Here is a 13,613-nt window from a genome sequence, read left to right on the forward strand (position 1 = left end):
CCTTGCAGGTATATGTGCTCTCGCATTAGAGGCCAATCCGAATTTGACTTGGCGTGACATGCAACATATAGTGGTGAGAACAGCAAGGCCCGAAAATTTGAAAGCTCTCGATTGGCAAACTAATGGTGTGGGAAGAAACGTTTCTCATAGTTTTGGGTATGGCTTGATGGATGCACATGCCATGGTCCGCCTGGCAAGAAGTTGGAAAACTGTTCCAGAACAGAACAAATGTGAAATCACAGCTCCCCATGATCAAAAGGCCATCCCTGCCAAGAGTGTGGTCATCCTGAAGCTTCAAGTGACCAAATGCGAGGGCGTGGCTGTTCTTGAACACGTTCAAGCCAAGTTAACAATATTTTCTCAAAGGAGGGGTGACTTGAATATACAGCTCACCTCCCCTATGGGAACCAGAGCAGTTTTGTTAGCTCACAGAACACATGATAATTCGCGTACGGGTTTTAATAACTGGCCATTTATGTCCGTCCATTCTTGGGGAGAGTCCCCATTAGGAGTTTGGGAACTGGAGATCCACAATGCTGGTAGACTTCTAGGTAGGTAAACAATTTTTTGAAAAATTAAAAGATCATCTCTTGAATATCTTTTGAGTTATGCAGTATTTCTATCTATACGATTGAAATGGATTAACTCGATGAAATTTCGGTAGAGCTTTCCTCAACTATGAGATCTCCAAGATTTCAATTGTTATTGAGGGCATGCTTTTCTGTGTAACTCTAAGCAAAATCCAATATTTTTGCAGAAAAATGATATATCGACTGATGTGATCCATTAGTACATTTTATTATTTATTCATATATCTATTAACATTTTCATTGACTAATATTATTCTACTAACCTCCATTGCAGGAAGAGCAACTCTACAGAATTGGTCTTTAGTGCTCTACGGAACGAAGGAGTTTAGTCCTAGTAGCGAAACCACACCAAAGCCAAACAAAAACAAATCGATAACTAAAAAGAAAAATAGCAAAAAATCGAAAAATAAGAACAACGGGAAAACCATACCAACAACCAAATCTTCTAAATTTCAATATAAAAATAAAACTAAAGTTGCTGTTACAAAAGTTCCACCTATAGCTTCGAGTACCAAACTGAAAAAACTCGCTAGACTGACAACTGAAATGTCGCCCTATTTTTACGCTATTAATCCTAGCAAATACAAAAATTCTGAAGATAGTGTCAAACAATATTTGAAGTTCGTTAAAAATATAACAATTACTTACCCCATTTTGATTCCTGCTAGAGATATAGTATTGAAGCCTCCCGAAGTCATCAAAAAAACTCAAAAGCAAAAAGAAAAAAGTCGCGACATAAACTCGAATAGAGATTTGAAAACATTTATCCCGAAACCTCAAGTTATCACTACCACGCGCGCTTCTGCAACTTCTCCAAAGTTGAACACCTCTGGTAATTTTTTAGTAAATTGATGGGCATGCTAATTATTCTACATTAATTTTCACTTTCTTTTTGGACAGTGATTTCTGATTTTCAGAAAAAAGCCCATTCATGTTCGCTTCAAATGAGACATCACTGTTTAATGTTCTTGATTTCGGTACTTTAGAAAATTACTGTTCTTAGTGTGTTTTTTTATTTCATTTCGTTGGAATGCGCTTCGTAATGTTCACTTGCAACTTTGTAGATTGAAAATGTTTTTAGTATTTGAAGATATTTGTAATGAGTACTTATATAAGAAGTATCGTTATTTCAGCTAACATTACTGGTTGGACTTTAGTTCTCCATGGCACAGCTACAGATCCTAATCAAGAGAGTACGGAGCATCCTGTTAACAATATTGGAAGTATTTCATCAAATTCTTGGAGAGGCGATGAGGTATGACTAGAATTTTCGTTAAAATATTTATTTTTTGCTCGAGGCTTTTTCAATGAAGTTGCAGTTCGAAAAAAATATTTCAATATTTCAGATAAAGAAAGATACTTTGGAAGTAGAAGAAGAGGTAAAAAGCACTTCTGGCTGCTCCAATCCTGAGGCTCAATTAAGTTTAGGTTTGTGTATTGTTATCTTTATGTGCTATATTTCCTTATGGAACATTAAAGATGCTTTTATTGTACTGATTATACCAAGCTTGTCATCATTCATCTTAGCCATCAGCTTTTGGTGGAAGGACTTTAGAAACATCAAATCCCATTTTATGACAGGTTATAATGATTCACAAAGGCAGAACCTAAAAATCATATTGGACAGAGATCAATTGTCTGACAACAATTTTCATAACTTCCACAAACCTAAATCCAAATTGAAGATTGCAGTAAGAAGCAGTCAGTTTTTAAAAGAAAAACTCATCTCTTCAGTTACACCAGGAGATGAGTTCAGAAGAACATTTGTAGGTTTTGTACCTGAAGAAACTTATTCGAACAAATTTTTTTTCTCCAGTAATACTTATGAAATATAATGAGTAAGTGTTAATTTGAAGATGTGAATAAACGAACTCACATTTGTTATGTTAGATTCGAACCTATTTATTGAAGTGTACAGTCTGTTTTATAATCTTAAGTTTGATAGTGCCCTGGCAAAAGATTGTTGTTCATTTTCTCATTGTTGGAATGAGTCAATTCATTTTGCAGCTGGATTATAGATATATAATGTATATATTTTTTTTTCATTTGATGTATTTCTTTGAAAAGATTGATTTGCGATGAATCCTGAAAAGATTGATATCTTCTATGTGGGATGAAATTCTTATTTCGCGGAATTTCTTGTGGATTGCGCCACCTTCAATTGTTTATTTGTACTGTCCAATATCATTCTCTTTGTCGTTTTGCCGTAAAATACTCATTATTTGTAATGATGATAATAACGTACCTTATTTCCCTCTTCCATTTTCTGTAAAATCAAGTGCCAACTGAATCAATTTGTTGTTGTTGTTGTTGTTGATTATGGGTGGATATTATTGTGTCAAATATATCGTGAATGGTGCAAACTTTTCACACATATCGTGAAATTGTCGTGCTAGAAAATTCATTTTATTCATAATTGGAATTCCTATAAACTTCAGTAAAGTTTCGTGCGAAAATCTTTTGCCAAATCACTTAATAATTATGTACTTGTGCCGTGTCATCTTACTGAAATATGTATTTTAAACGTTGAAAATAATGTGTGCCAAAAGGACCGAGCAAAATACCACTGATCTGATCAAAGATTATCAAGTGCAATTATATCTACAACGTACCAATTCTGTTAGACGGAGCTTCTGAAAAAACGGTGTCATCTGGTCATTTGTTTTTCGTCTTGTAATTTCAATGTAATGTTTTCTGTGATTATTTAATTCGTGTATATAATTACAACAAAGACTCCTATATTTTTTGTTATTGTTAATTTTTAAACGTAGTTCCTGAACAAGATGTTTACCATTTAAAATCATAGGATGCATGTAAAATGACTGACTGAGGGACTGTTTTGCGGGTAAATTACTTAATGCCTTTTTGATTATATTTAGTGAAAACTCGATGAAAGAAAAAGCTCAATGTATGAATGAAAAATGTGTTCTTTCGTATTGTAGGTATAGATGTCTGTAACTAAACCATAGTTTTAATTTAGGTTAGAAATTTTGACAAGACTACTATCCTTCCGGCGGCCTAGTATTAGCATTTCTGTTATATTGAAAATGCCCTTAACAACATACTTTCAAATCGAAGAAAAAGTACCTACCCATTCATATGATATCATCAAACCCACGGAGTAATTTCATTATTTCTCTAATGAATGATTTTGTTGAGGGCCTAAAAATACTCGTGTTGGTTGACAAGAAATTCCATATTGCACCGAATTGAAAGCAATTTTTTTTATGAATTGGATCTGATGTCACAACGAATTTTTTTGCCAATCAACCACAAAACATCGATAATTTGAATCGAAATTGGATTCCTCAGAACTGCTAAAGACTAAAGACATGTTGTTACAATACATATAACTTGTTTGTAAACTAACTGAATCAACTAAATAAAATGTGGCTACATAACAATTTCTCAATAATCCCCACCATTATTCTTGAGTTGCTTTTTCATCATTAACAGTGATTCCCTGCTGTGGAAACTTTCTCCCTATAGTTTTCTTGAATGGAACTGATTAGTAGTATGTATGAAGAAACATAAATCGAGAATTTTCTGCTTGAGTTTCTATCTTTGCTATCATTTCTCCCAATGGTAGAGCTTCAGTTATTTCTCCAGTATCTCCTGGGATAAATATTGGGATGATACCAATTAAAATCAAGCAGTTTGCAGTTTCTTTGTAGGTAAGTTCATGGGATATGGAATTTTTTGTGAGCATGTAGTTGTTTTGAAAATTGTTGTCAGCATTTCTTAAGTAGTGTATGTAGTAACAATTCTTTCTTATAATTTCCTCATAACTTATCCTTTTTAGGCTGTCTACAAAATCGAACCGAGAGCAATTCTAATCCCGGCTGTCCAGATGGGTACTATAAAAAAGATATTGAAATTATCAGAGAAGAAGTGAACGACCGATTTCTCAACTTCACTTGTGGAACATGCCATTACACCTGCAAGACATGTAAAGGATCTTTGGATTATGATTGTCTTTCATGTTTTCCAGATGCCGTTCTCACCAATCAATTCCCTAATGAAAATTATTGCTATCCCATTTCCATATCCTGGATTATCCACGCTGAATCGATGTACATAATTTTTTTCTTGATTTTTCTTATTCTCATGTCATTACTCTTCATTTCCGTGCTATGGCTATTATGGAAATTGAGAAGAAGCAATAGATACAATAATTTGCAGAGTAATGTTTTAGGCCTTTTAGACAAAGAACAGATGTAATATCTTCAGTGAGTTTTATTACAATAGTCTTTGAATCTGTAGCTTCATTTCAAAATATTTTCCATAACTAGACTTATTAGTAAAGCATTAATAAGATGATGAAGAATTTTAATGGAATTTTTTGCTCCATTCTATGCACTCAAACTGAATATTTTTCTGATTGGATGGATTCAGATTTTGAGACATTAATGATATTTTATCAATCCTCTTTTCAGTATGTTGGGTAGGAAATGATTTCAACTCTCTTTTATGAGGAAATAACAAATAAAGTGCCTTTTTTGACAATCGTGTGTTAGACTTTAACCTACACAACGTTTCTTTTTGAAACCGATCAATCCCAAAAACCATTGCCGAGAAATAACTTTCATTGCAGATAAACCGTCATTTCGGATAAAAATTGAAACGGAATCGGACAAATGAGCGTATTGTTATGTGGATTAGGAATATTGAAAACACGACAACTTAAGATAATATATTCATTTAATTAGAAATTTCACTTTACAATTGAATAATGCAAATTACAACGATATCATCATAAAAACATTCGATATGTATACATAATAAACCAGCCTTTTATGTAAAATAGTGTAAATATAACTATCGAGGTAATCATTCATGAATTTATCGCACACCAAACTTGAATTATTCGAAAATATATACTTATTTGTTCATGTTTCTTACTAACTAAGTTTGTTGCGTGCATGATATGATTGTGCAAAACAGAAGATGCACAAAAGCGCCCCAGATATTCATTTCTTTAGGTGTCAGGTCGTTATCAATGTTTTTGAGGCGCTTTTGGAATCTTTGCAATATAGGGTGGTAACCCTTATATGATATGTACAGAAAAATCACACGGTAAATTAAGCAGTCGGGTTGATAAGGGTAACAACCCCTGCTGATGATCACACTTCGTTATAATGAGCAGAAAAGGCTCCAATTTTATTAGACGTTATCTCAGCCAAATTTCCGCACAACGTTCAATGATATTGAACATCTTGCGGGCTCAAAAAGATGCCACATTATCATTCGCCTCAATAAATCTTTTTCTTTGAAAAATAAACAAGTTAGGCTGTGATATCTACCCAAATTTGAGAAGAGTCAATACTCTTGGGAAATGATTCTGAGAAAACATTTCTGCGGCGCTGTACCAGATGCAACCTACGGTTATTCTTCAAACGATAATTATCCAGTAAAAGTTTCCATTTTCTGCCCTCACAACTTAGCCCAAAATTGAATGGACCAAAATAATTGTTTTCGGGAGTCATCAACTGAACGTAAAATCGTTAATTTCATGGCGCCTTATCAATATATTTGGACTGTATCAAACTCTTTGTATACATAATATATCATTTTACACTACGTCTGGTTAAAAACATCTAGAGAGATTTAAACTTTATAAGAAACTATATAATATAGTCTGAAACTGTGATCACACGATGTCCTCAAGATATGTCTATAAGTACATCTAATTGATATGTAGTGTTAACTCTATTGAGTAAAATTTGGTGCTTCATGATATGTATTCATAAGTTTTTGTTGGCCTTTCTTTTCATTTCCTGCCGAGACAGAGGCAGGTGAGTTATGGAAATTTCTCTGTTCTGGGGGGGAAAGGGACGGATGGTAATGAGACTCTGCTGCTTCTTAAAGAAATCATACATAATAATAGATCTTTGGCAGAGGTTTTCATGGGCGACTTAGATGAAAACAGACTTAACCCCCATGGAGAACAACAAGCAAAAAGAAGTTTGAGAGTTTAGAAAAACTCGTTACTTTCTGTAACGTGTCTGTTGCTATAGATTTACCTAGCCTGAATACTACATATTAATTTTTTGGAAAGGAACTACTATCACTTCAAAATCCGTATTCTTTGACGAATTGTTTTCGATGTAAATGGGAGTAGAAGAAAAATTTTAGATAGGCCATAATTATTAACGCCCTACAGCACCATTATGATGAAGACTATATAAATAAGTATTAATATGCAGCATTCAGGCGAATGTTTAGGCTAATTTTAAATATTCATTAAAAAGGAAGGTACGAATAGAAGGATTTGCTCAATGGAACGTGAGGTTGGGGGTGGGCGAAAAAAACAGCAGCAGGGTCGGGTAAAGTTCAGTCTAAGAAACCGGTGTTTACCAGTTTTTCCAAAAAGAATTTTACATCACCTAATTCCGAGTCTTTAATACCTAACGACTTCAACATCCCCAAATCCCCGTTCTCAACTGCCATAAAAACAGAACGAAGATGTTCCAAATCTGACCTCATGAGGTGAAGAGCGGCTCCGAAATCTTCTATTGTTTGGGATTCTGAAAAAAAAAATGATTTTTCATTCACTTCTCGAAGCTTCCACGTATTTCTATGGTGTTTACCTGACAGGGCTATCGCTACTTTGTCTACACCGCCAAGAGGTTTCAGCGCATCTCTAGCTTTATTTCCGAACAATTTTTCCAGATAATTTGGACCGTGACTCGCTAAAAGGGATTTCAGAAAACTTCCAGTTTCTTCAACAGGCGGTCTTTTGGCTGCGGTACACAAGCGAGAATCTTCATCATAACCATCGGGACAATCGGGAGCTCCATCACATAAGTATTGTATCGAGATACAGTTGCCATCTCCAGGACACTTGAAAGGTTCGTATGGATGACATGCATCACCTGAAATTAGCGGTTTACTGTTGTTTATTTATTTAAGAAAATATTTCTTTTTAATGTTGGTGAATATCAAAAAATACGTTCATAATAATATATGTTGAGATCTATCCACCTCTAGATTAGTACTACGAGGTGTAAGACGGTTCATTTTAAATTACGTATTCTTCTTTCGATGCTGTGAATATGATCGGACAGGTCGTTTTGAATTTTAAAGTTATACAGCGTTTCCCAAATGTGAGATATGACGTCATCGATATTTTTTTGTTTGACTATTCTTATATCAAGCTACACATGAATCACTCTGCAGCAGAATAACTCTCTGGAAACACTGGTAGGAATATCCCTATATTGAATTTGAATAGTCCAGCCTGATGGTGATTTCAACATCGATCTTTTCAGTGGGTTACCGAAAGTTAACAAATATAAGTGAACACTCTTCTTCACATCGATTCGATACATAATTGTTACATGAATGCATGTTATTACTTAGTAAACTTCAGGGGTGAAAGCCTTATCAAAATCGGGCCAGTATTTTCTGCGTGATGCAAACGTTAATTTATATATACTTCTATCATGGTTTGACTTAAAAAATTAAAATGAGAATGTCCAAAGAGGAAGTAAATCTTTGGAGCAACTCTTGAATCGGTCAATGCAACAAGTTATTGAACTCCGCCATTCATAATAGAGGAACCTACAAGGTGTAACCGAAGAAGATGAATAATTTTTATCTATCCACTCGAAATCATGTCCGAATGGAATTGTTCGGAAATGGCAAAACGATACAGAAACAGTTCAGGTGCATGTGCTGGTCATGGAAAAGTATCAGTTTGATTCTAGTAGATCATATATGACGTTGAAGCAATTGTAGTGTATGTGATGGCGGTGATATCGATCGAGTAGAACAACTGTTGAGTCTGACTCCCAAATTGAACTCACCATTCCTCTTGGAGCTCATGTGTCCATACAGCCTACTAAGGTCGATGGCCATGACTGCGTTAGGTAGTGCTGCACACATAACGAAGACCACAACGGCCCCCAGGGCTGCTCCCAAAATCGGATGCGGCGACGAGGCCACGCGTATCATTGCTGACGCTAATAGGAAGGCGGCAGCTCACAGAAGCACCAGCACGCCGCCTTCGAAGCTTTATACCGGGAACGGCGTACCTGCGTATCAATGCTGCCTCGGTCTGCACCGATTCGCGCACCACCCACAGCTGTTATTTAATCGATAACTACGCGACGCCGCTGATATTATATACACATTATTCTTATATTCCCACCTTCAACACCTGTTAACAATGTCTGAAGGGTTCCCACATCTGGAGCAGGTTCGATTACCTAATACCAGGAAAATATTGTTATTGCCTCTCTAGGCCAGATAAATTCCCGATCTCGATTTTCGTAAAAATTCACACGTCTAGATCATCAATCGCTCTCAAAAAAACTTGATATATCATATACCCATTACCTACATTATTCTTTTTAATGGTAGTTTGCACCGTTTCGTTAGCCGAGATTTCCTAGAGATAAAAACTTCAATTAATTTTTCAGTAACCGAACGGATCAAACTGCCATTTGCTAAAGGCGTTGTGTACAGAGTGAACGTGTGAAGGGAGAAGGCATAAAATGAGTTGTGAATTTTATTGAAACATAATATGTATATTTCTTAAACCTTCTAAATACTTGAATAAGAAATCTACTTCCTCCTCACTCTCGCTCTTTCTCTCTTCCTCAGTCAGTTTAAAACCTTCCTTATTCTAGGATACTAGAGGCCCTTTGGAGTTCAGTTGGATTCGCTGTTGAGGGGTATTTTCACAAAGAAGAAAAATAACCTAACATACCTATTCCGGAAAAATCTCTGTAAAGGTAGGGTATTATATCATAAGCGTAATATAAATCTTAAAATCAACATAAATTGAAGTACTCATCTTTTTCTTAGGAAAAATGTATTTTTTTGTAATAAGCGAAAATTGGCTCCTTTTACATAGTTTCCACTACTATGGAAATTTGTCATTGAAAGTGAACCCAAGAAACTTCGAATCAAAAAAATTCAAATATACCTAATTCCCGCCACAATTTACCCATACTGAGCGAAAGCACTGTTGTATGGGGGGTACCTACATTGAACTCAATAAAGAGTTCAATGGGAGGTTAGACCCTCTATACACTTTTGTTACAAGGGAAATGCTCTCTACTCTTCCTTTACCCCCATGGATCCGAAACCGTCCCAAGTTTAAACGCGAATAAAGCTTAAATAATAGATGAAAATTGGAGTAGGTAGTTATGATCTAAATCAAGCACCTTTTATAGGGTGCAAGCATATTTTTCATAATAAAGTCGACGCGGTACTATTGGCACATTAAGTATACGTATAATTTAAAAGATTTTTGATCTTATTTCATATTCATATTAGCGTTCTGTTGATTATTATCAAAGATATTACACATATCTTTGATTATTATACGTATATGTATGTCCATAACGTATTCTTTTAAATCACGGTATATTTCTTCTAATAATGAACAATCTTTTTCTATTTCCAGATCACACAATACGCACGTGACATTCCTCCCCGAACATGAAGGACAACTGCATCAATAAATTTTTTTGGAAAACAACACCTATAAGTAATGGAGCATGGATGATGTTCAGAGACTAAATGATGTGCCCGATCAATGGATAGTTCAGAGGGAAACCAGGAAAATGCTGATTAATTGAGAAGAAAATATAATTAGGAAGATGAGGATGTGATAAAATTTGATCTGTGAGTTGAAATATGCATTTATTAACTATTTGTAGTCATACTAGTAGTAGTTGCATTCATTACTCATAAAGTTATCTTAATTTTGTTGTTGGTATCGTATACCGACATTTATTCATTGCCAGAATGCCTCTATCCACTTATTTTCATCTTAATCATTTCCTGTGTGAATGAACAATCGAAATTTTGGCAGTATTTTAAAGAATGTATTCATTGTACACCGAAAGACTTCTTATTCATATGATGGATATTGAATATTTCATACAAATGCTGAAATGGTTTCATTAGTAGTTTTCCCAGTCTCTAATTTCAGTAAATTATTAAATAGTAGATTACTTTTACTAACCTATATCATGGTTTTTCATTTTCATATACATTGTTAATTTTTGGAGCTTAGAATTCATATATTTTTTTATAAAATTTGCAGAATGGCACTCATTGAATTGGAGGAGAAGCAATGCAGCAATGGCCCCCACTGTTTGGTGAGTATTCTAGTTTTTTTTTTAATAGAAGAAAACTTTTAATATTAGAATAAGAATTTCCCTCAGTTTTTCGAGGATATTGTCGAACATATTTGCCACTCGCGTTGAATTATTCTCAAAATCGATAGCCCTTCCAATTTATATGTTGAAAATCAATAACGTTCCATATCATTTCACATGTAAGATATTTTTCTACTCTTGCCTCATCCTGTCTTCTCCTGTCGTCTCTTGTCGCATCCTCTCTTGTGTTATCGTCACCTGTCTCTTTTTACATTATGTCTTTTGTCTCTGGTCTTGTCGTCTTTTGACTTGTCTTCTCGTACCTTGTTTTTTCTTCTCGTCTGTTGACTTGTCTTCCAGTATCCTGTCTTGTAGTCTTTTGTCTTGTCGTTTCATGCCTTGTCGTTACTTGTCTGGTCTTTTCATCTCTTGTCGTTTCGTGTCTTGTCTTGTCGTATTTTGATCTGTCATCCATTGTCTTGTCTTCTCGTCTCTTGTCTTGTCTTGTGGTGTCTTCTTCGTCGTCTCGTCTCTTGACTTGTCTTCTGGCCTTGTCTCTAGTCTTGTCTTGCCGTGTCGTCTCCTATTATTATCTTGTCGTCTTTTGTCCTATCGTCTCTTGTTTTGTCTTTCCGTCCCTAATCTTGTCGTGTCTAGTCTTGTGTTGCCTTGACCCTTGTCTTGTCTTCTCGTCTCTCGACTTGTTTTGTCCATCGTATCTTGTCGTTTCTGCTCTTGTCGTAAATTGTCTTGTCCAATCGACTCATGTCTGATCGTCTCTTGTCTTGTCGCCTCTTGTCCTGTATTCTCGTCTCTTGGCCGAGTCTTCTCGTCCTTGACTTGTCTTGTCTTCTCGTCTCTAGTCTTGGGGTGTCTTGTCTTGCGACGAAAAGACAAGTGACGACCGGACAAGAGGCGAAAAGACTAGAGATGAAAAGAGAGGCGACGACCATATAAGAAACGGGACGAGAAGACAAGGGACGATGGAGGCACGAGAAGAGACGAAAGGACACGAAGACACAAAAAAAAGACAAGAGACGACAGGTCAAGAACGACATGACGAGACAAGAGACGAAAAGACAGTAGACGGCAAGACAAGAGGCGGCAAGACTAGAGACGAAAAGACAGGAGACTACAGGACAAGAGACAAGACGAGAAGACAAGGGACGATGAAGGCAAGTTAAGAGATGAAAGGACAGTAGACGACAGTCTTGTCGACTACTGTCTTGTCTAGTCTTGTCGCCTATTGTCAAGACTAGAGACGAAAAGACAGGAGACGACAGGACAAGGACGAGACGAGAAGACAAGGGGCGAAAGGATACAAAAAAAGACAAGAAAGGACAGGTCGAGATACGACAAGATAAGAGACGTGACACGACATGAAAAGACATCATAAAAGACGAAAAGACAAAGACGATAGGACAAAAGACGACACGACAGAGAAAGAGACAACAAGACAAGACACACAATGAGACAAAAAACAAGACAAGAGACGACAGGTCACAAAGTTATAATTTTTCTTAATATTTGAATTTGATAAATATCCATTTTTTACAGGTGTATAGCTGAAGAGGACAATGAACACGCGGAGAAGGAAAATGGACCAAATTTTTTGAATACGATATGTTATTTTTTGTGTAATTTTCTTGAATTGATTTGAATAAACTTTTGAAAATTTCAAATTGCTTTCTTTATTGCCCAAATGATGCTCTGCAATGATAATATTCAGGACACTTTAAAATTGCATTAAAGCACTTAAATTCGGAGCCAATTGCACTCCGGTTCCGAAACACTGAATAGTTCAGCAGTGCATCGCCAGGGGGCGCTGTAGTCTCGCAGTGCTGAAATGGGTCAAGACCAAAAAATTCGAGCCCGAGAAAAGCGCCTCCTATGGTGCAAGGCTGAACAAAAAAAAAAATTTCGAGCCCGAGAAAAGCGCCCCCTTGCGGCGAACCGCTGAACTAAAAAAAAATCCGACCGCCGTCAGCGCCCCCTATGGTGCAAGGCTGAACTAAAAAAAAAATTCGAGCCCGAGAAAAGCGCCCCCTTGCGGCGAACCGCTGAACTAAAAAAATTTCCGACCGCCGTCAGCGCCCCCTATGGTGAAAGGCTGAACTAAAAAAAAAATTCGAGCCCGAGAAAAGCGCCCCCTTGCGGCGAACCGCTGAACTAAAAAAATTTCCGACCGCCGTCAGCGCCCCCTATGGTGAAAGGCTGAACTAAAAAAAAATTTCGAGCCCGAGAAAAGCGCCCCCTTGCGGCGAACCGCTGAACTAACTACCCGGGCTCGAAATTTTTATTTAGTTCAGCCTTGCACCACCAGGGGGCGCTGATGGCGGTCGGAAATTTTTTTAGTTCAGCGGTTCGCCGCAAGGGGGCGCTTTTCTCGGGCTCGAAATTTTTTTTTAGTTCAGCCTTTCACCATAGGGGGCGCTGACGGCGGTCGGAAATTTTTTTAGTTCAGCGGTTCGCCGCAAGGGGGCGCTTTTCTCGGGCTCGAAATTTTTTTTTAGTTCAGCCTTTCACCATAGGGGGCGCTGACGGCGGTCGGAAATTTTTTTAGTTCAGCGGTTCACCGCAAGGGGGCGCTTTTCTCGGGCTCGAAATTTTTTTTTAGTTCAGCCTTGCACCATAGGGGGCGCTGACGGCGGTCGGAAATTTTCTTAGTTCAGCGGTTCGCCGCAAGGGGGCGCTTTTTTCGGATTTTTTTTTTTTCCAGATTAGTGGTTTGCCGCCAGAGGGCGCTTTAAACGCAGTCAGAAACTGCGATTAGAGCTCCCCTGCTGTGCAGTGCTGAACTATTTTGTCGTTATAAAATAGTTTCCTAACAGGCTCGAAATCTGAATTCACACATTGGAAAATAAAATTTCAATTAAGTTTTGAATTTTTATTGTTTTTCTATGGAAAG

General features: G+C 36.8%; 2 protein-coding genes and 1 long non-coding RNA gene across 6 annotated transcripts in view; 2 read left to right on the top strand and 1 right to left on the bottom strand.

Moving 5' to 3' along the window:
• The window catches only part of LOC123322070 (furin-like protease 1), a 52,642-nt gene extending 47,546 nt beyond the window's left edge, over positions 1–5,096 (top strand). For all 4 annotated transcript variants that reach the window (XM_044909902.1, XM_044909904.1, XM_044909905.1 and 1 more), the window contains exons 7-10: positions 9–551; positions 1,724–1,845; positions 1,937–2,018; positions 4,393–5,096. In XM_044909902.1, the coding sequence (XP_044765837.1) occupies positions 9–551; positions 1,724–1,845; positions 1,937–2,018; positions 4,393–4,811 (1,166 nt within the window). In that variant the 3' untranslated portion in view covers positions 4,812–5,096. The remainder of the gene's footprint in view (positions 1–8; positions 552–1,723; positions 1,846–1,936; positions 2,019–4,392) is intronic.
• Positions 5,097–5,273: 177 nt separating this feature from the next.
• LOC123322097 (IDLSRF-like peptide) lies at positions 5,274–9,152 on the bottom strand. The gene is made up of 3 exons (XM_044909944.1): positions 8,399–9,152; positions 7,181–7,465; positions 5,274–7,117 (listed from the first exon to the last, which is right to left on the bottom strand). Exons 1-3 carry the CDS (start codon positions 8,544–8,546, stop codon positions 6,924–6,926), a joined length of 627 nt encoding a protein of 208 aa, XP_044765879.1. The 5' UTR covers positions 8,547–9,152; the 3' UTR covers positions 5,274–6,923.
• On the top strand, positions 7,304–12,398 carry LOC123322107. Its single transcript, XR_006539042.1, has 5 exons — positions 7,304–7,441; positions 9,224–9,328; positions 10,006–10,226; positions 10,651–10,705; positions 12,263–12,398. It is a non-coding gene; the product is annotated as an uncharacterized LOC123322107 (long non-coding RNA).
• The last annotated feature ends 1,215 nt before the right edge of the window (positions 12,399–13,613 follow it).

The sequence above is a fragment of the Coccinella septempunctata genome, chromosome X (assembly GCF_907165205.1).
Source record: "Coccinella septempunctata chromosome X, icCocSept1.1, whole genome shotgun sequence".
Taxonomy (NCBI): domain Eukaryota; kingdom Metazoa; phylum Arthropoda; class Insecta; order Coleoptera; family Coccinellidae; genus Coccinella; species Coccinella septempunctata.